Raw genomic sequence first — 21,174 nt, 5'->3', positions numbered from 1 at the left:
CTAGACAGACCAACTGAAGCACGGCGTGGCATCTTTTAGCCTGACTGCTTGCGTAGGGCCTTGAACGCTTAGGGAGCACTGTTGCTTCAGATGACAATTGAGCAGAAGAGGACATGGAGGAAGAAGAAGAGGAGGTGGTGGAGTAGCCAGATGTGGCAGAACCAGCACCAGCTTTTTGGAGGCGTGGTGGCAAAACAAGCTGAACCCTGTCCTGCATCCTTCCCAGCTGCCAGCAGAGTTACCCAGTGTGCCGTGAAAGAAATGTAATGTCCCTGTCCATGCCTGCTGGACCAAGAGTCAGCAGTAATGTGAACCTTCCTGCTAACTACCTGTCCAACGAGGCCAAAACACTACCTTCCACATGACGGTAGAGAGCCGGAATGGCCTTACGCAAAAAGAAATGCCTTTTTGGTACCTGCCACTGTGGTACAGCACATTCCACAAATTTGTGAAAGGGAACAGAGTCTACCAGATGAAAAGGCAGCAATTGTAATGCTAGCAATTTGGCCAAGCTAGCATTAAGACATTAAGAGATCCCAGATGAGGAGCAAGGTGAAGTATGTTGTTTTTATCTTGTGGCTCTTTCAGGTGCTGTTGCCAAAGACTGCATGGCAGGTCGTCATATGCCTTGTCAAGCATGTGGTGCCCAAGCGGCTGGTGTTCTGGCCATGCTTGATCCGCTTCAGACAGAAGTTGCAATCAGCAACGTTGCGGTCTACTGCACATGTGCTGAAAAAAGCCCACTCTAATGAACCTTCGGGAGTCCGTGGGGAGTATGCAGCACCCTGCACCTGTGGAGCTCTGTGCTGTGATGCAATAGGTTGGCTACTCCTATGGTGGCCCCAGGAGCACATCTTGCTTCATTGGAGTTGTTCCGCCTCCTCCTCCTCCCCCTCCTCCTCTATCCTGTCAGGCACCCAAGTACAGTCAGTCACCTCCTCCTCCCCTCCCTCCTCATCACTAGAAAAAACCTGGCAGTATGCTGCAGCTGTGAGAACATGACTGCTAGTTTCTTGTCCGTCATTGTCACCCCCTCTCTCTAGGCTCACATTATACCCTTCATCAACCTGCGAACCAATATCACAGCTTTCAAATTGCTGCGCATCCTCCTGCAGCATGTCACTGACACTATGATCAGGGTTCGTACGGTCATGAAAATCCTGGAAAAGTCATGGGATTTTGACATGACACTTTCCAGGCCTGGAAAAGTCCTGGAAAATGGGCAAAATTACTAAGTTTTGGAAAAGTCATGGAAAAGTGTTGTGACACTATTTATTTTTGTCTCTGGGCCCCCTGTATTCTGTGTGAGCGGGGAACAGTAAGTGGACTATTTTCTGTGTTTCGGGTTTAGGCGGATTAATCAGCCGCAGTACACTGCACAGCTGAAGCCTGATCACTGGTCTCTTCAATATGAATAGACCGTGACAGGCTAGGAACTCTGCGGCGGATTGATCTGCTGAAACTGAAACAGAGAAATTGTGCATTTACTGTCCCGCTCTCAGGGACGTACCAGCGGGGCGGGGGGGCCGCGTGCACTGCGGAGTGTCAGGCCGGTGTCCATCGGGCAGGGCGGGGGGGGGGCGCGATCACTGCGGGGTGTCAGGCCGGAGTCCATCGGGCAGGGCGGGGGGGGGCGCGATCACTGTGGGGTGTCAGGCCGGTGTCCATCGGGCAGGGCGGGGGGGCCGCAATCACTGCGGGGTGTCAGGCCTGTGTCCATCGGGCAGGGCGGGGGGGGCCGCGATCACTGTGGGGTGTCAGGCCGATGTCCATCAGGCAGGGCGGGGAGGGGGGGCCGCGATCACTGCGGGGTTTCAGGCCGGTGTCCATCGGGCAGGGCGGGGGGGCCGCGATCACTGCGGGGTGTCAGGCCGGTGTCCATCGGGCCGCCCGCATCTCTGCACTATGGGGGGGGAGGGGGTGTCAGGCCGGTGTCCGGACCGCCCGCATCTCTGTGTGAAGAAGGCAGCGGCAGAAGGAAGGTCAGTGAGGAGTCTCGTGTGCTGGATAGGAGGGGGATGGGATGGTACAGCTGCATAGAGAGGAATTGAACTTTCATATTCCTCATGTCGCTGAGTGTTGTTACTCCTCCTCTCAGAAGCTGCACTAGGAATATGGAAAGTTCAATTCATCTATATGCAGCTGTCCCATCCCCCTCCTATACAACTTCCTTTGCTGGCCCCCCCTCAGTGCTTTTTTAGCCCCCCCAGTGCTTTTTTAGCCCCCCCCGTGCTTTTTTTAGCACCCCCAGTGCTTTTTTTAGCCCCCCCAGTGCTTTTTTAGCCCCCCCCCAGTGCTTTTTTAGCCCTCCAGTGCTTTTTAGCCCCCCTAGTGCTCTTTACCTCCTCCCTGCTCTTAGCCCCCTCCGTGCTCTTAGTCTGGCTCCCCCTCAGTGATTTTCTGTCCCCCCCCCCAGACAGTGCTCTCCAGTTCCTCCCTCCCCCTGTGCTCTCAATCATCCCCGTTTTCCCTGCCTGCCCCCCCCCCCCCAGTGCTCTCCACTCCCCTGTGCCTTCCAACCCCCCTGCAATGCTTTCCAAACCCCCCCTTAATTCTGTCTATTTCCCCCCCATGCCCTTCAGCTCCTCCAGTGCTCTCTGCTTCCCCTGTGCTCTCCGCCCCCCCCTCGTGCTCTTCTATCTTCTATCATGTCCGCAGTCTCTGACTATCCCCTGTACTATGTCCGCAGTCTCTGACTATCCCCTGTACCATGTCCGCAGTCTCTGACTATCCCCTGTACCATGTCCGCAGTCTCTGACTATCCCCTGTACCATGTCCGAAGTCTCTGACTATCCCCTGTACCATGTCCGCAGTCTCTGACTATCCCCTGTACCATGTCCGCAGTCTCTGACTATCCCCTGTACCATGTCCGCAGTCTCTGACCATCCCCTGTACCATGTCCGCAGTCTCTGACCATCCCCTTTACCATGTCCGCAGTCTCTGACCATCCCCTGTACCATGTCCGCAGTCTCTGACCATTTCTTCTACCATGTCCGCAGTCTCTGACCATCTCTTCTACCATGTCCTCAGTCTCTGACCATCTCTTATACCATGTCCGCAGTCTCTGACCATCCCCTGTACCATGTCCGCAGTCTCTGACCATCTCTTCTACCATGTCCACAGTCTCTGACCATCTCTTCTACCATGTCCACAGTCTCTCACCATCTCTTCTACCATGTCCGCAGTCTCTGACCATCCCCTGTATCATGTCCGCAGTCTCTGACCATCTCTTCTACCATGTCCGCAGTCTCTGACCATCTTCTGTACCATGTCCACAGCCTTTGAAAATCTCCTGTACCATGTCCACAGCCTTTGACCACCTCCTGTACCATGTCCACAGCTTCTGACCACCTCCTGTACCATGTCCACAGCTTCTGACCACCTCCTGTACCATGTCCACAGCTTCTGACCACCTCCTGTACCATGTCCACAGCTTCTGACCACCTCCTGTACCATGTCCACAGCCTCTGACCACCTCCTGTACCATGTCCGCAGCCTCTGACCACCTCCTGTACCATGTCCGCAGCCTCTGACCACCTCCTGTACCATGTCCGCAGCCTTTGAAAATCTCCTGTACCATGTCCGCAGCCTTTGAAAATCTCCTGTACCATGTCCACAGCCTCTAACCATCTCTTCTATCATGTCCGTAATCTGTGACCATCTCTTGTCTTTTATCATGTCTGCAGTCTCTGAAGGGGTCTGGAGAGGAGTCAAAAGTGGGAGTGCGGTCGGGATGGGGATCACAGGAGAAAATTCAGACATGTGTGGACTGGGGAGAGGAGACTACAGGATAAAACCAGAGCATTGTGCACCTAAGAGGAGGTCAGTGACAGTGCTGCCCAGCCAGTCTGAGGGGGGGGGGTCACTGATGTAAGGGGGCACTGTTATAAAGGTTCCTCCTTATATCAGGACCCCCCTCCCTTCCTTAGTGCATTCACTCTGTGGAAAGTGGTCTCTGGTCACCAGAGTTCCCCCCTTCTTCAGAGTTCTCAGCTTTTTCACCCGTGCGCCTGAAGTGACACCCGCTCCGAGCTGCTGCAGTGGTGCTTCCATCTCATCCACTGTAAAACAAGGGACCATTTTGAGTCGCGCTGTATCCAGAAACGAAACCCTAACTGCAGAGGTACTGTACACTACAAAGATTGTCATTTATTTTAGTAAAAATATGCTGGGTGTGACATGGATTTTCTTCTTATTTAACGTGTATACATAGACATTTCATGAAACTTTAGGTCATGAATATTTACGTGAAGTCATGGAAAAGTCATGGAATTTTATTGGTAAAAATGTGTATGAACCCTGTATGATTGAATAGTTCAGGTGACTCCACCATGCATGATGGTGGGGCGACAGAAGCAGTAGCTGTGGAGAAGGAGCCTGTGAAACGGGCCGTTTTGGCGGCTGCATTGGAAGGCAAACTACTGTTGGTGTCAGAGGACGAGGAGGATGAAGACGGCTTATTTATCCACTCCACCAACTCTTCCACATGTTGTGGCTGAATAACACGGGCAGCACTGGAAATAAAGGATGGGCGTTCCCTCGCCTGCAGAGGATGCACCATATCGACTGTGACCACCACTTTTCACAATGGACACAGTGGCTGCTTGCCCTCTTTTCGTGGCCTTTAAACGTCTGCCTCTCCTTGTCAGCCTTTCGAAAATGATGTGGATAGAGATCAATATAGGGTATACACAACTGACCAATAAATACTCAACGACCTGATATGATCCAATCAATAGCCCTATATATACATAGAGATCAGATCAATATAGGGTATACGCAACTGACCGATACTCAATTACCTGATATGATCTACTCAATGGCCCTATATATAGATGGAGATCAGATCAATATAGGGTATACGCAAGTGACCGATACTCAATGACCTGATATAATCTACTCAATAGCCCTATATATTGTTTTGCGTGCGTTTTCTAGTGCGGTTACTTTGCGGTACAACCAAGGAAACTTAGACCTTTGTGGTGTGTAAATGTGCTTTACTATGAAAAAACAATCTGTACATACAAAACTATTACAATATTTAGGAGCATAATACAAGACTAGCAGATACAGATAAAGATAAAGCAAATATACTTAGCTAAAAAGAAGTTCGCAGCCATGGAGTCTCATTCCAAAGCACATGGCTCAGGGAAGTCAGGTTTAGCTTCTTGCTTCATAGATGTTCCGTTTGAGACTGCAGACTTGCAGCCTTGAGCAGTCATTTAGACTTGTGATTAAAGAATATACCATCCCCCCAAACCAACACCATTTGTCCTGAGAACAAAAGGGCTGTTTATCCATTGTACAGTGACTTTGAAGGGGGGGGGGGGGGGGTTAGGCTTGGCCAAACTTCCTTTCTAAAATCTTTACAAAAGACCGGTATCATTAGTGAGCCACTGTTAAATATGCACAACACTCCATCCCTTGGCTCACAAATGACATAATGTCTCCAACTTTACATAAAGACATCTAATAATTCTCCCACCCCCCCGGTTTATCTTAAATAAAACACAATGGGGGAACTAACTAAAATACAACCCCCTCCTATAACTATGAAGGTATTTCAGTCTTTGGCTAAGAGTTCATTAGAAAAGTCCAATCTAACGTTCTTTAGAAAACAAGTCCAGGCTTGTAATACATCAAAAGGCCTTGCTCTCCATAGATCTTGCGGTCTTCCATCATTCTGTCCATCATGTAACCACTTTCTCTGGTCTTTCTATGGATCAAATCGGAGACAGCCTGTGGAGTGGAAAACAAAGCGGATTATCTGTTCCTTCTAATAATACATATACAGTAGATCCCGGCCCTTCAGCTACAATCTCTCCTCTAACTGACTTCTTGCCTGGATCTCTGACCAACACTTTTCCACCTGCCTGTATCCACTTCTGACCCTCCCAAAGGACATCAATAGGGAGGAGAGGAAATATACTGATATTTCCTAGAAGATCACTGCTGTTTATTTTGGAAGGTTTGATATTATAGAGCCTCACCTTCCACTCTTGCTGGGAAGTATCCACTAACCAATCAGAGTCCCAGCCACTGTCTTGAAGCTCATCTGCCAATGCAAATATAACTTCAAACCTTCCTGCCAGATTCCCTCTCATTCCTAGATAGGCTTCAGCTTCAGATACGTCACTCTTGGTTTCTATGTCATGGGAAGCAGTAACTTGGTACCTGTTAAACCCTGTTCTTTCAGGAACCTTGTGTAAATACTGAACTCTGCACTCTAGCTGTGGAATCAGCATCCCAGCCCCAACCATCCTTTCATATGGTGTGCTTTTGGCTAGTGGCCTAGAATTTAACAACATGACTGCCTGTGTGAGGACCCGATCCCACCCCCTTAGTGTACGTGTGGGTGTAAGTTTGCGTATCTGGTCCTTCAATAGCCCATTGTATCTTTCAATCAAACCAGCTGCCTGTGGATGGTATGGGATGTGACACAACCAGTACACTCCAGAATCTTTGGCCCATTGCTGTACTGTAGATCCGGTGAAGTGTGAGCCGTTATCACTTTGGACTTGTTTGGGACAGCCATACGCAACAACAATTTTCTGTAGCAGTTGAAGTGTTGCGGCTTGATCTGCACGTTTGCAAGGATGAACAAACAAAAGTCCTGAATAGGTGTCCACTGCAGTGCAACAATACCTCAGTCCATTGTTTCCCCGGGGCAGGGGACCGATGAAGTCAATCTGCCAAATCTCTGCAGGGAGTGAGCTTCCTTTCAGATGAAGTCCCAGACTTCCTTGCCTCCCCACACCACCTTTCCATGAATCAACCATTCATTGGACTTCCACGTGGGCATCCAAGTTGTCAGTCCTTTAAAGACCGCCCAGCTGTCAGTGTAGATAGTGACATGGGAAGAAAGATCCTCCTGAAGAGTTATCACTACAGCTTTCAACTCTGCATACTGACTGGACCCTCCAATTCCGGTCTCCTGCAGGACTGTGTCTGTACTCGGGTTGTAGGCTGCTGCTGTCCATTTACGCCCAGACGAGGTGATTATGGCTGAACCATCAGTGAACCATGCTGACTCCTTCATCTTATCGGACAAAGACTCAAAGGGTGGAGCCTCATGAATGGGGGATGACTGCAGCACAGGAATTTCTTCTTCTGTATGGGTGCTGGTAAAAGTGACAAGCCCAGCCAACTGTTTTGAAATGTCTCTGACATCCCCAGCTGCAATACCCCCTCTTTCTTGAAGGTACCACTTCCATTTCATCAGTGTTTGGTTCTGGGCTACAGCTGCCCTAGTGGTCAGTCCATCATCTCTCACCCATCCTGCTATTGGCAATGCAGTATGGATGGTGACTGTGTCCTTTCCTGTAATGGTCTCTACGTGTTGAAGTGCTGTGTAGGCCCCAAACAGGTACTTCTCTAGGGGCGTATATCTCTTCTGTGCCCCTGTAAGTTGTTTGGACCAAAATCCAATGGGTATTGCTCTCAGTCCCTTCTTTTCATTTGGCTGCCACAGACTCCAAGATATTGTACCATCCTGTTCCACTACATCCAGCTGAAATGGTACTCCTTGTCTCACAGGTCCCAATCCTTGATGCTGCAAAATGGCTTCTTTAGCAGCCAGGAATGCGGTCCGCTGCTCTGAACCCCATGTGAACTCAGTCTTTTTCCTTGTGACATTGTATATAGGCCTCAGAATCAGTCCAAGATGTGGGATGAATGATCTCCAGAATCCCACAACTCCAATGAACTTCTGCGCCTCCTTTTTGGTAGTAGGTGGCAACAATGCCTGGATAGTTTGCACAACTGTCTCTGGAATTTTCCTCTGTGGCCCGGTCCACATCATTCCCAGGAATTTCACCTCTGTGGCAGGTCCTTGGACTTTGTCTCTGTTGATAGCCCACCCTCTGTTCTCCATGTGCTGTATCAGCAGGTGCAGTGCTTCAGTTACATCTTCCTTTGTTCCAGAGATCATGATGTCATCAATGTAGTGAAACACAGCAACTTTCAGATTTAGGGTGCTTAAATCTCGGGCAATCAGTCCATGACAAATCGTTGGAGAATGAAGGTATCCTTGAGGAAGAACAGTGAAAGTGTACTGGCGGCCATTCCACACAAAGGAAAACTGGTTCTGACACTCTGGGTCTATTGGAATCGAAAAGAAAGCATTAGCCAGGTCTATCACAGCATGATATTCTCCTGCCTCTTTAGCAATTTACTCAATAATTGAGATCATATCCGGTACAGCTGACTTTAATGGAGGTGCCACTTTGTTTAGACCTCTGTAATCCACAGTCATTCTATATGTCCCATCAGGTTTCTTTACTGGGAACACCGGAGATGAGAATGGACTTACAGCAGGTCTAAGGATCCCTACTCTTAACAGTTCATGAATAGTCTCCCCAATTTCTTTGTGGCCTCCAGGAAGTCTGTATTGCTTGAGACAGACTGGCTTCTCTGGTGGAGGAATAAAGACAGGGGTCCATTTTGCATGACCTCTGACCACAGCCTTCACCGCCCTGACCAGATACGTTTTATCAGGATACCCGAATGTGAATGTACCTTGTTCAGTCTGAATAGACTGACCTTGAAGTACATCCATCCCAAGAATATTTTCAGGTAACTCTGATACCAAAACATTTGTCCAAAATCCTGGTCCCTTGCCAATAGCCAATTTCACCCGTGTCCTAACTGCTGGTGTGGTTTGCCCTCCCAAACCTTCTACATAAATCACTTCTCCTTTGTGATGGGAAGGATCTCCTTGCAAAAGTGTAACTTCAGCTCCAGTATCCACTAAAGCCATGACATGTGTAGGAGGAGACGACCTCCCCCACCATACAGTGACAGGTGCATATGGGCGTCGGTCTCCTGCTGTCACTGTTCTTATTGCTATTACAGGAGACCCACCTTCCCTTCATAAAGAATAAGGAACCTCCCAATCCCCTTTTCTAATTCTCTCTAACTCCTCCCCAGGATAAAGGGATTTGGGTTTTGGTTCATGTTCAGCTTTGGGAATGGGTTTGGGACTAACAGGAGGGGTCTGTTCTGTTGTCTCTAAATCTAGGCTGATGTTATCTTCACTAGGAGTAGTGTTTCTAACCCTGACAGTTTTCCCCACTAAATGTTTCCACCGTTTCAAAATTTCTGCAGTAGAGATGCCATCTATCTCACTTTTAGGTACTCCTGCCTTTAATAGGTCCACCCACATTTGTTTCCTAGAGATGACTAGCCTGGTTTTCTCTTCACCTCCTGTCTTCTCTCCCACATTCCCTTTCTTCTCTTTAAAAGTCCTTTTCAGCCTGTTCTCTGCCTGTCTGACCTTATCTACTGCCCTGACAGGTTTTGTTTTAGTCTCCTCTAGCTCCCCCAACTGGCTTAAAAGGGTTGTTGCTTCATGAATTTTGCTGTTTAAACCCAGGCCTCCCAGCAAAGACAATAAAGGAGCCCTGAGATTAAATGGTGCAGACTTCATTAGCTTAGAGCGCAGAGCAGACGTGAAGGGTTCCATATCTGGACCCATCCATTCTGGAAATGTATTTAATCCGGTTATACAACCCATCTCACGAGTATTGTGCGCAGTACTGGAGGCCATATCTCCAGAAGGATATAGATACTCTAGAGAGAGTTCAGAGAAGAGCTACTAAACTAGTACATGGATTGCAGGAAAAAACTTACCAGGAAAGGATAAAGGACCTTAACATGTATAGCTTGGAAGAAAGAAGAGACAGAGGGGATATGATAGAAACATTTAAATACATAAAGGGAATCAACTCGGTAAAGGAGGAGAGCATATTTAAAAGAAGAAAAACTACCACAAGAGGACACAGTTTTAAATTAGAGGGGCAAAGGTTTAAAAGTAATATGAGGAAGTATTACTTTACTGAGAGAGTAGTGGATGCATGGAATAACCTTCCTGCAGAAGTGGTAGCTGCAAATACAGTGAAGGAGTTTAAGCATGCATGGGATAGGCATAAGGCTATCCTTCATACAAGATAGGGCCAGGGACTATTCATAGGATTCAGATATATTGGGCAGACTAGATGGGCCAAATGGTTCTTATCTGCCGACACATTCTATGTTTCTATGTTTCTATGTTTCTATGTAACCTGGAAATACCTTCTCCTAATGTTCTCCACGAGTAGGTATTTTCCAGGTCACTAGGATTAGCGTATACTCGGACTATACCATCTCTCACGAGGTCTAAGAGTGAAAAATTCACACTAAACTCTCGGGCTTTTCGCATGGCCTGACGCAATTGTGGATCATGGGTTAACACTCCCAAAGCCACTGCTTCCTTGCCTGACAAAACAACACTGTCCGCCCCTTCATCCCACAAACGTAGGAGCCAACTCAATAGGGGTTCCCCGGACCTTTGTTTGTATTGTTTTGCCAGCTCATGGAGTTCAGTTTGTGTAAACTCCCTGACTTCTTCAAATTCAACATCTCTGGGGTTGCGATAATGCACCTCCCCATCTGCCATATCCTCTCTATCATGTTGCCTTTTCCTATGCTTAGTAATGAGAGGTCTGGCACACTTTTTCTTTCCCATTGGATGATCATCATCAGAAACATCAAATTCTATCTCCTCATCCTCACTATCATTGGAGGAGACATCCTCACAATCCCAGTTTTGGGATGTGACAATGGCACGTACCCTGGCTTTACTAACAGGTTTATGTCCCTTTCTTTTCCTTAAGGCATTAATTGATTTGGTCATGAGGGCTGCACACCGCTCTTGCAAATCATCAGCCCTACTAGCAGTTGAACGCACACACTCTGAAGCAACTGCTAGCTGGTCTTTCAATAACTTAACTTCTGCCTCTGCCTTCTCCCTTCTCTGTGATTCTGTATAGAGAGCATGAAGAAAATACCAGCCCACTGTGGAAACTGTCCTCTTCTCTGCTTTACTAAAATCCAACCCCTTAAGGCTAAAATCTACAAAATGATCTGAGATTTTACCACCCCAAGTCTTATTCAAAGGAGAAGCATACTTTGCAAATACTTTAGCAATAGACTCCCACTCATTGTCTCTGGCCCAGATAGGTAAACTGCACATTTCCTTCTGGACACCAGAAACCTCTGCAGTCTTGCCTTTCCTAAACAGCTTACGCAGCATTTTTTTTTTTTTTACCTAGCACAAGCTACACAACACCACAGAAAACAAACAGGTCTGTTTCAGTTGAATTTATAGCGCAAATCGCGGACGAGCCCCCAAATGTTTTGCGTGCGTTTTCTAGTGCGGTTACTTTGCGGTACAACCAAGGAAACTTAGACCTTTGTGGTGTGTAAATGTGCTTTACTATGAAAAAACAATCTGTACATACAAAACTATTACAATATTTAGGAGCATAATACAAGACTAGCAGATACAGATAAAGATAAAGCAAATATACTTAGCTAAAAAGAAGTTCGCAGCCATGGAGTCTCATTCCAAAGCACATGGCTCAGGGAAGTCAGGTTTAGCTTCTTGCTTCATAGATGTTCCTTTTGAGACTGCAGACTTGCAGCCTTGAGCAGTCATTTAGACTTGTGATTAAAGAATATACCATCCCCCCAAACCAACACCATTTGTCCTGAGAACAAAAGGGCTGTTTATCCATTGTACAGTGACTTTGAAGGGGGGGGGGGGGGGTTAGGCTTGGCCAAACTTCCTTTCTAAAATCTTTACAAAAGACAGGTATCATTAGTGAGCCACTGTTAAATATGCACAACATATATAGATAGAGATCAGATCAATATAGGGTATACGCAAGTGAACGATATATACTCAATGACCTGATATGATCTAATCAATAGCCCTATAAATAGGTAGAGATCAGATCAATATAGGGTATACGCAAGTGACCGATAGATACTCAATAACCTGATATGATCTACTCAATAGCCCTATATAAAGATAGAGATCAGATCAATATAGGGTATACGCAAGTGACCAATGGATACGCAATGACCTGATATCTAATCTGTTGCCCTATATATAGATGGATATCAATGTATCATATATGGTCTATGGTATATACTGCTGCACTACTGAATATACTTCACTATCTGATCTCTTAACTTGTAAAAAGCACAAATCTCTCTCCCTGCCTAACTGCTAGAAATGTCTCTAATTAGACTACACTGCACTGTCTAAAAAAACTGAAAATCACTTTGCTCTCCCTGCCTGAAAAACAGGATCCTCTCCCTGTCTCCTATCTCACCCACACAATTATCACACTACACGCTGCGGCTGTGCGAGCAGCCTTTATATAGTGTGGGGCGTGTACTTCGCCCCTGAGCCATGATTGGCTAAAGGCAGCATGCCTTTTGTCCAATCATAGCACAGACGATTTTATTGGCCAAAGCATGGAGGTCAGGGTGCATGCTTTGGCCAATCACAAAACGCACTGCACGCTCCGCGCATGTGCAGTGCATTATGGGCGCTCAAATTTCCCGCGAAGAAGCACATTCGAACGGCCGATGTTCGAGTCAAACTTAGCTTCGACTCGAACTTGAAGCTTATCCCTATACAATACACATTATCAGAAGTGTAAACACAGAACCAATTTGAAGCAATCCAAACCATATTCTCAGTGTCCATTAAGTGTCTGTCTTTCACCCCCAGTGAAGGTGAGCACAGTCACACTGATTTATACACAGCATGTTTGTTACAATGAATGTTTTATTATATCTTTCAGAGTGGAAACCTCTGGGATTATAATATTGTTGTTAAAGAAGAGTATAAAGAGGAGGGTGAGGAGTATGGAGTGATGGAGGAGTTCTCAGAAGTACACAGGCATATGATGGAGCCACCTAATACCAGGAACCCACCAGAGAGAAGTCTCCATCCTCTGTTTTCCCAGAATTCCATGCAGGAAGGTCACACCATCCCTCACCATCATCAGGTAGATGAGGAACAATCACTGATAGTATCATTAGTATCTGTACATTATCTACATTGTTACAATTGATGTCATTTTTATTATATATTCAGAGTGGAAACCTGAGAGATTCTAAAGTTGAAGTTAAAGAAGAGATAAAAGAGGAGGGTGATGAGGATGGGGTGATGGGGGAGTCAGGGTTTCTAAAAGAACACAAAGAGCTGTACCAGGACAACATGGTGGAGTCACCCAGCTACAGAAAGTCACCAGAGAGATGTCCCCATCCTCTGTATTTCCGCGATTTCACACAGGAAGATCACACCATCCTTCACCATTGTCAGGTAGATGATTCACAACTATTGGTAGTTATAATTTCGGCACAGTGTGTTTGTTACAATGAATGTTTTACTGAGTGGAAACCTCGGCGATGATAATATTGATGTTAAAGAAAAGTGTAAAGAGGAGGATGAGCAGTATGGAGTGATGGAGGAGTTTTCAGAATTACACAAGGATATGATGGAGCCTCCTAATACCAGGTACCCACCAGAGAGATGTCCCCGTCCTCTGTATTCGTGAGATTCCACATAGGAAGATCACACCATCCCTGTTACAAGGTTGGTGGGACGGAGCATCTAGAACATGGACTTGTGGCGACAATGTGTGGATTTCTTATGTGATGTCACAATAATAATGCTTATATTTTACAGGTGATATTCTCTCTCATTTTCTTGATTTAGAGTGGAGATCCAATCGATCTAGAATTTGAGGTTAAAGCAGAAGAAGAGAGGTATGTGAGAGATGATCAGCAGTCAGAGGAGGAGGATGGAATAACGGGGACATTTATAGAGCAGGACACTCCTACAGAGATCAGCACAGGTGGGTCATTAACACTAAATACATTCTTCCACCCATACTGCTCACTGATTGATCCAGAGTAGGGCAGGGACTGGGTGAGATCAGCCTGTAATACCCTGGTCACTTTCTTGAGCTGTGTTCCCTGGCTGTGTTTCTCTCGGTTTATTTTCCTTCTCTGTGCTGCAGACACAATTTATGTATCTAGACTGAATTAAAGTTGGGCGAACGGTTTGGCCCGAGTATGAGTTTGGACCAAATATTCGGTGAACATCCAAATTGCCAGGGTGTTCGACCATTTGTTCGGACCACTGAATGACCACAATGCACTGTGCCACCACACAGTTAATTGTAAGCTCTTATTGACTAATGCAATAAAGGCTTTGCCCAATCAGAGCACATAGCACTGTCAGAGCCATGATTGGACACTGTGATGATGACTCTCTCCAATCATGGCTCATTGCGCTTAGTCCCACCCCACACTTTAAAAATATTCTTCCCATTGCTGCCATTTGCGATATTGGCGTGGAAAGAAATAGAACACTGAGAGCTAGTGTACTATTTTCATTCTGTTGTCAGTGTGGAGTATCAGTTTAGTGTGAATCTAGTGATAGTGCAGTGTGACTGTAGTGCGAGCGTTCATTTTTATCTTGGTGTCAGTTTATTTTGTCAGAGCACGTTTCCTGCAGTATATTTCAGTGCGTTAGTGAATGTTTACAGCAGTATATTGCAGTACGTTACTGCACATTTAACGCAGGATATTACAGTGCGTTAAATTCACTTTTACCGCAGTATAATTCCATGTGTTATTGCACGTTTAACGCAGTATATTTCAGTGTTTTGGTGCGCGTTTATCGCAGTATATTGCTGTGCATTGGTGCACATTTACCGCAGTATATTGCAGTGCGTTAGTGCACGTTTAATGCAGTATATTTCAATGCGTTAGTGCATGTTTACAGCAGTGAATGTAAACAGAAAAAATGGCGCCTCCTATGTGTACTAAATTTATATTCACCCTGCAGCTGCCATCAATTTTTGGAAAATCCCAAAATAAATTGCGGATTTAAATTTGAGGCGCTACACGATGTAGTGGTGTGGGTTATAGTTATATATGCAGTATACATTGCTGCTTCATGTGAAGATAATCAAGTATCCTCGTGAAAAAGGGCTTATACAAAAAATGTAAATTGCTACCTAATATACAAATAAACAATTATCCACATGAGAATGTGACAACAATGCAAAAAACAAGAAAAAGTATAATACACATGTATATGTAGCCGGGAGCGAACTACCATTTTTGAGTATATCTAGTATATAGACTTCTCTTTTGTTTGTGGGGTCGTTTATATGCCCCTCTAGTGCTGGTCTCTGATGGGATTGTCATCTTGCAGAGACTAGAAGTTACCTTGAGGGTGGAATTGTAAGATCCTCAGAGACAAAGCTGCCTGCTGTGGGTGGAGTCCTAGCTTAGGGGAACCAATCTGCTGATGTCTAGTAATAGTCTTTTTATTTCTATTTTAGTACATGGACGGGAGATGAGGAAAACCTCAGAGGATTGTCTCACTTTGTCTCCAGACTGTAAAGTAGAAGATGAGGACATCACACAGTATAGTCCAGGAGAAAACCCGGCTTCCTCAAATGTCCATCCGGCACCACACAGTGTAGATGGACCATCGTATTCCTCTTATCCTGAGGAACCTCAGACTGTGGGGGATGGTGCCATCCTTCCAACAGATAAGAGGTTTTCCTGTAATGAGTGCGGGAAGTGTTTCTACTATAAATCTGGTCTTAATACTCATAAAAGATCTCACACAGGTGAGAAGCCGTATTCCTGCCCTGTGTGCGGGAAATATTTTTCACAGAAGTCCGATCTTCACAGACATCAGAGATCTCACACTGGGAAGAAGCTACATCCCTGCCCTGAGTGTGGTAAATGTTTTTTACAGAAGTCCGATCTTCACAGACATCAGAGATCTCACTCGGGGGAGAAGCCCTATTCCTGCCCTGAGTGTGAGAAATGTTTTTCACAAAAGTCCATTCTTTACAAACATCAGAGATCTCACACGGGGGAGAAGCCCTATTCCTGCCCTGAGTGTGGCAAATGTTTTTCAGATAAGTCCAGTTTGTTCAAACATCAGAGATCTCACACGGGGGAGAAGCCGTATTCCTGTCCTGAGTGCGGGAAATGTTTTTCAGTGAAGTCCACTCTTTACGCTCATCAGAGATCTCACACTGGGGAGAAGCCATTTTCCTGTACAGAGTGTGGGAAATGTTTTTCAATGAAGTCCAGTCTTTACACACATCAGAGATCTCACACGGGGGAGAAGCTGTATTGCTGTCCTGAGTGCGGAAAATGTTTTTTACAGAAGTCACATCTTTCCAAACATTTGAGATCTCACACAGGGGAGAAGCCGCATTCCTGTCCTGAGTGCGGGAAATGTTTTTCACAGAAGTCACATCTTTACACACATCAGAGATGTCATACGGGGGAGAAGCCTTATTCCTGTCCTGAGTGTGAGAAATGCTTTTCAGATAAGTCCACTCTTTACAAACATCAGAGATCTCACACAGGGGAGAAGCCATATTCTTGTGCTGAGTGTGGGAAATTGTTTTCAGATAAGTCCAGTCTTTACACACATCAGAGATCTCACACGGGGGAGAAGCCGTATTCCTGTCCTGAGTGTGTAAAATGTTTTTCAGATAGGTCCAGTCTTTACACACATCAGAGATCTCACACGGGGGAAAAGCCATTTTCCTGTGCTGAGTGCGGGAAATCTTTTTCACAAAAGTCCCATCTTTACACACATCAGAGATCTCACACGGGGGAGAAACCGTATTACTGTCCTGAGTGTGGAAAATGCTTTTCACAGAAGTCCCATCTTATCAACCATCAGAGATCTCACACGGGGGAGAAGCCGCATTCCTGTCTTGAGTGCGGCAAATGTTTTTCACAGAAGTACAATCTTTACAAACATCAGAGATCTCACACAGAGGGGAAAGCCGCTTTCCTGTCCTAAGTGTGAGAAATGCTTTTCACAGAAATCACAGCTTTACAGACATCAGAGCTCTCACACAGGGAAAAAGCTAAGTTTCTCTATTTAGTGAGGGAATTGCTCCTCACTGAATTCCTGTCTTCCTGTACATCAGGGATCTCACACAAACCTTGAGGTGTATTGGTGCCTTGAATGTGGGAAATGTCTTCTATACGAATGATGCTGGACATCACAGCTCTCATGTGGGGAAGAAGCACACCCTGATATACACCTCAAATATACTCCATGGCTGATCTTCATCATGTAAGAAACAGTTCATAAGGAGATCAGAGATCAGCAAAGACATGGATGAAGTGTTGTACTGTGTTGGCCATTGATGGCAGTAGAAAAATAAAAATGGAGTCCTTACCTTTCATTGGAGTAAATTTTGTGGTGTAAGGTTTCATAAAACACTTTAGGTTTAGTTTAAAAAAAAAAATAGAAAAAGGTTGAAAGAATGTGACCAGCATTTGCCCAGCAATGTGATGTGATGAATATTGGGCATATTTTATTTCATACACTGATTTCTCTGGCTCCATCTGGTGGCTATAACGCGTTATTGTGCAGTTGAAGTATTTCCAGGAAAAATACCCTATTGTGTCCACTAGATGTAGCATAAATTATGGCCAGAATTTGTAATTTTTGGATGAATGATTGTTACATTCCTCCAACAAATTTTCTGTAATTAGACCCCTTATAATTCTTCACCAGGCATGGCTTCATACTAATAACTGGGGTCATACTAGTGTTGGACGAGCAGTTTGGACCGAGCATAAGTTCGGGCCAAACATCGCCCGTGTGGCGATCATAAGAATTTGGGGGGCGCTCGACTGGATTTTCGCCCAATCAGGGCAGAGTGAATAGCTGGTTGTTAAGGAGCAGACCGGGAAGCCAGCCACTGCATCCTTAACAATGGATGAGTCATCAGCTGTCAACGGGCTTCCCCGCTGAGAGCTGACTGAAAAAAGAAACTTACAGGCAATACAAAAATATGAAAAAAAAAAACAATGTGGGGTCCCCCCAATCCTTACAGGGAACCTCAATGCTAACTTTTTTTTTAAAAAATGGTGTGGGGTCCCCAAAAATCCATACCAGACCTTAATCCGAGCATGTAGCCTGGCAGGCCAGAAAAGAGGGGGATGAGCGATCACCCTCCCTGAACCATATTAGTTCACATGCCCTCAACATGGGGGGGGGGGTGCTTTCATTGGAACAAGGGCCTCTTTCCCACAACCCTGGGCTGTGGTTGTGGGGGACTGAGGGCAGGGGGCTCATCAGAATAGTATTCACAAAAAAAAGTGTCAAAAATAAATAAAGACAGGAGATAGCTTTTGACAATTCCTTTATTTCAAAAAATAAAAAAAACAATGTCCCCCAATGTAGATCCATTGTCTGTCTCAACTCTTGCCATACTGCTGGACCCAAAGAAAAACTCTGCCAGCGACAAAGGCTTCTGCCGCCTGACAGTTCTTGAATAGGTAAGGGGTGCAGCTGTGTGGATCAGTGACGTCACAAGGGGGCGGTACCTACCAGGTGATGTCACCAGGTGGCCCCGCCCCTTACCTATTTAAGAAATGGCAGACGACGGGGAGCCTTAGTTGCAGGCGGGAGCTTTTTTCAGGGGCGGCGGGCGTCATGACTGACAATGGATTTTAACCGGGAGACATTGTTTTTTATTTTTAATAATGGAATTGTCAATAACTGTGTGTGTTTGTTTTCTCTTACGTCCTCCGACAGTCGCCGCCTCTTCATATTCGTCACATATGGGGTATTAGACTTTGCTCCGAAGGAGTAGCTAGGCAACAGAATATGTTAACATTAAAGCTTTTAACATATCCCACCCTCAAGGGGTGGTCCCCTCAGTCAATACCCTCCTACTTCCTGCAACCATATCTCAGTTTCAATGTCTAGCTTGTCAGGAGTGGCTGGCTCTCTCTGTGCTGGGGCTTTGTGCCCCAGACTCTTTCTTCTTTTTTGATTTTTTGTTTGAGTTTTCTCTCTACCTTTACTTAGCTATTCTTTTTGTCAGCATTAGTTAGTTCTTCGGATGAAGAGGATCATGCGGGCTGGGTCTCAGGCTGATCCCCCTGGTCGCAGGTCGTGGGTCAGTGGCTTCCCAGCCTGCCATTGAGCGTTCAGCCAGGTAACGCTCCTGGCACAGTGAACGACCCATCCCTGTTCGGTGCAGGGATGATTGGTGAGGTGGCTACCTCACTGGACGCTGTGCGGTTTCTTAACCCCCATTCTGTGCGTCTTGTATGCGACTCTCCCTGCCTCATGTGCAGCGGCTTGTTCGCCTGTGCGGGTCCCCCACGCCATTGTGAGGTAAGTGTATCTATGTGGGGACCTGTCTGTCTGGGGGGTTGTCAGTCTGGGACTGTGTAACCTGCCTCTGTTCTCACTGTTTGTCTCCCTATCACACTGTGTGACACTGTGTGTGTCAGCCTTGTTAGTGTGAGAAGCTGTGTGCTGTGGGGCATGTTTTGTGGCATGTTTGGGCACTATACAGCAATCGCTGCGGCGATCTAACATGTTTTTTTTTTATACATGGATAACATGTGTGCATTACTGTACTGTGGAGCGGCGGTTTCGGCGCCAAACGGCGCCATTTTGCCTACACTCGCTCCGGCCGCATGTTCTACATGCATGGCGGCCATTTTCTTGTAGCCTCCCATAGGCTTTAATAGAGCGCCCTGGCCGCATCACTTCCTCTTCTCCAGGATACACCGATCGAGGCAGCAGCAGCGGCGAGGTTCTCCTCAGGTTATATCCTTCTTATCCATTGCCTGTGTCAGTTTTATTGTCCCTGTGGGGGTCTCATTGTGCTTGTGTGTGGTGCGGTGGGCTGCGCTCGCCGCGCTTGTTAAAGGGGCAGTTAACCCTTTATTATCCGGCATTTGATATTGGGGCAATGGATTATCAGGAGGGCAAATTTCCTACCGCCTTGGTGGAAAGCCAGGGGACCGCTGTTTCCCCCCCAGGGGGGGATTTAGCCACTATTGTGGCTGGCCTTGCTGCTCAGGTGCAGATGCTGGTGGCTGCTCAATCTACTAAGAGACCCAGAGTTTCTCTTTCCTCTGATTCTGAGGGTGAAGGTGATGGGGCTGTTATGACGGGGGCCTCCTTATCGGGGTCCCGCTCCTCCCTGGATCTAGTGGGGTCCGAGGTGGAGGCTGAAGTTGAAGGGGTTGATAATTCTCCCCCTGGCTCGCCTGAAGAGCTTGCAATCATGGATGAATTGATTGCGTCCATAAAACAAACGCTGCGTTTGCAGGATGAAGTGTATCCCCCCGCTGCCTTGGCGGCTTATGGGACGCAGAGAAAACGCAGGACGCCGCAGGTTTTTCCCTGCAATGATGATTTTCAGCGCGCTGTTAAGGAACAATGGCGCAATCTACGCAAACCTTTTGCGGTACCAAGTAGGTTCAAGCTGCGTTATCCTTTCCCGCCTTCCACTGATGAAAGGTGGTGTGTGCCACCCCCAGTGGATCACGCAATTGCGGCTTTAAACAAATCCACTGCGATTCCTGCAGAGGATTCCCCTGTGTTCCGTGATGCCACGGATAGGAGATTGGAGTCTCTTGCCCGTCATACTTATTCTGTTACGGGTTCTATGCTTAAGGCTCTGTTTGCCTCTCTCATGGCGGCCCAGGCTGTCGCAAGTTGGACGCAGATGCTTAGGCGCGTCCTAGTGGCCGATTCGGCCTCGCCGGCGACCCTGGATATGGTGGATAAAATCCACCAGGGTGTCATGTATCTGTGTGATGCGGACTTGGACTTAGTCCCGTTGGCTGCACGTGTGCACAGCGTGGCGGTGTTGTCTCGCCGCCTGGTTTGGTTAAAATGTTGGTCGGTGGACCAATCTTCACATAAGACCTTAGCCAATCTGCCTTATGATGGGTCTCGCCTTTTTGGGGAGTCCTTGGATGTGTTGATTAAGGGGATCACCGGAGGTAAGAGCACTCTCTTGCCCCATTTCCCCAAGGCTAAGGGGGCTTCTGGGAAGAAGCATGCTAATTTTCGGCCCCCTCAGGGGTCCTTTCGTGCCTTTCGGTCGCACTACAAGGGCAAACCGTTCAAAGGTCAAGGCTCTCAGAAGAAGCCCTGGTCTGGGAAACAGAAGTCCGGTAAATACGGATCCGCAGCCCATAACAGTGCGGCCTGAAGGGGCGCCCTCACCCAGTTTTGGGGTGGGGGGACGCTTGCTCGGTTTTCTTCAACCCTGGTTGGCCCGCGTGTGGGACAGATGGGTTCAGGAGATCGTTCGATCTGGTTACAAGATCGAGTTTCTCTCTCGGCCGGAGAGCAGATTTTTTCCCTCAAATCTTCAACTGTCTCCAGAGCGTTTACGGGACCTGCACCTGGCGGTGCGGGACCTGAGGGCTCAGGGAGTGGTGGTTCCGGTGCCTCATCGGGACAGATTTCGGGGGTTTTATTCCAATCTGTTCACCGTGCCCAGGAAGGAGGGC

At 46.8% G+C, this 21,174-nt stretch overlaps 2 protein-coding genes across 2 annotated transcripts in view; one reads left to right on the top strand and one right to left on the bottom strand.

Annotated features, from left to right (window-relative positions):
• The window catches only part of LOC309563383 (uncharacterized protein), a 797,887-nt gene extending 780,952 nt beyond the window's left edge, over positions 1–16,935 (top strand). The window contains exons 17-20 of the mRNA XM_082267777.1: positions 12,636–12,842; positions 12,932–13,159; positions 13,556–13,694; positions 15,195–16,935. Coding sequence (XP_082123903.1) covers positions 12,636–12,842; positions 12,932–13,159; positions 13,556–13,694; positions 15,195–16,690 — 2,070 coding nt within the window. The 3' untranslated portion in view covers positions 16,691–16,935. The remainder of the gene's footprint in view (positions 1–12,635; positions 12,843–12,931; positions 13,160–13,555; positions 13,695–15,194) is intronic.
• Positions 1–21,174, bottom strand: part of LOC309563394 (uncharacterized protein) — a gene marked incomplete at its 3' end in the record, with an annotated part of 732,657 nt that overhangs the window by 683,040 nt on the left and 28,443 nt on the right. The gene's annotated exons all lie outside the window — the stretch shown is intronic.

This window comes from Pelophylax lessonae (assembly GCF_965119305.1).
Source record: "Pelophylax lessonae genome assembly, chromosome: 1".
Classification (NCBI taxonomy): Eukaryota; Metazoa; Chordata; class Amphibia; order Anura; family Ranidae; genus Pelophylax; species Pelophylax lessonae.
The sequence above is the reverse complement of the archived record's forward strand: the minus strand, read 5'-3'. Positions and strand labels throughout refer to the sequence as shown.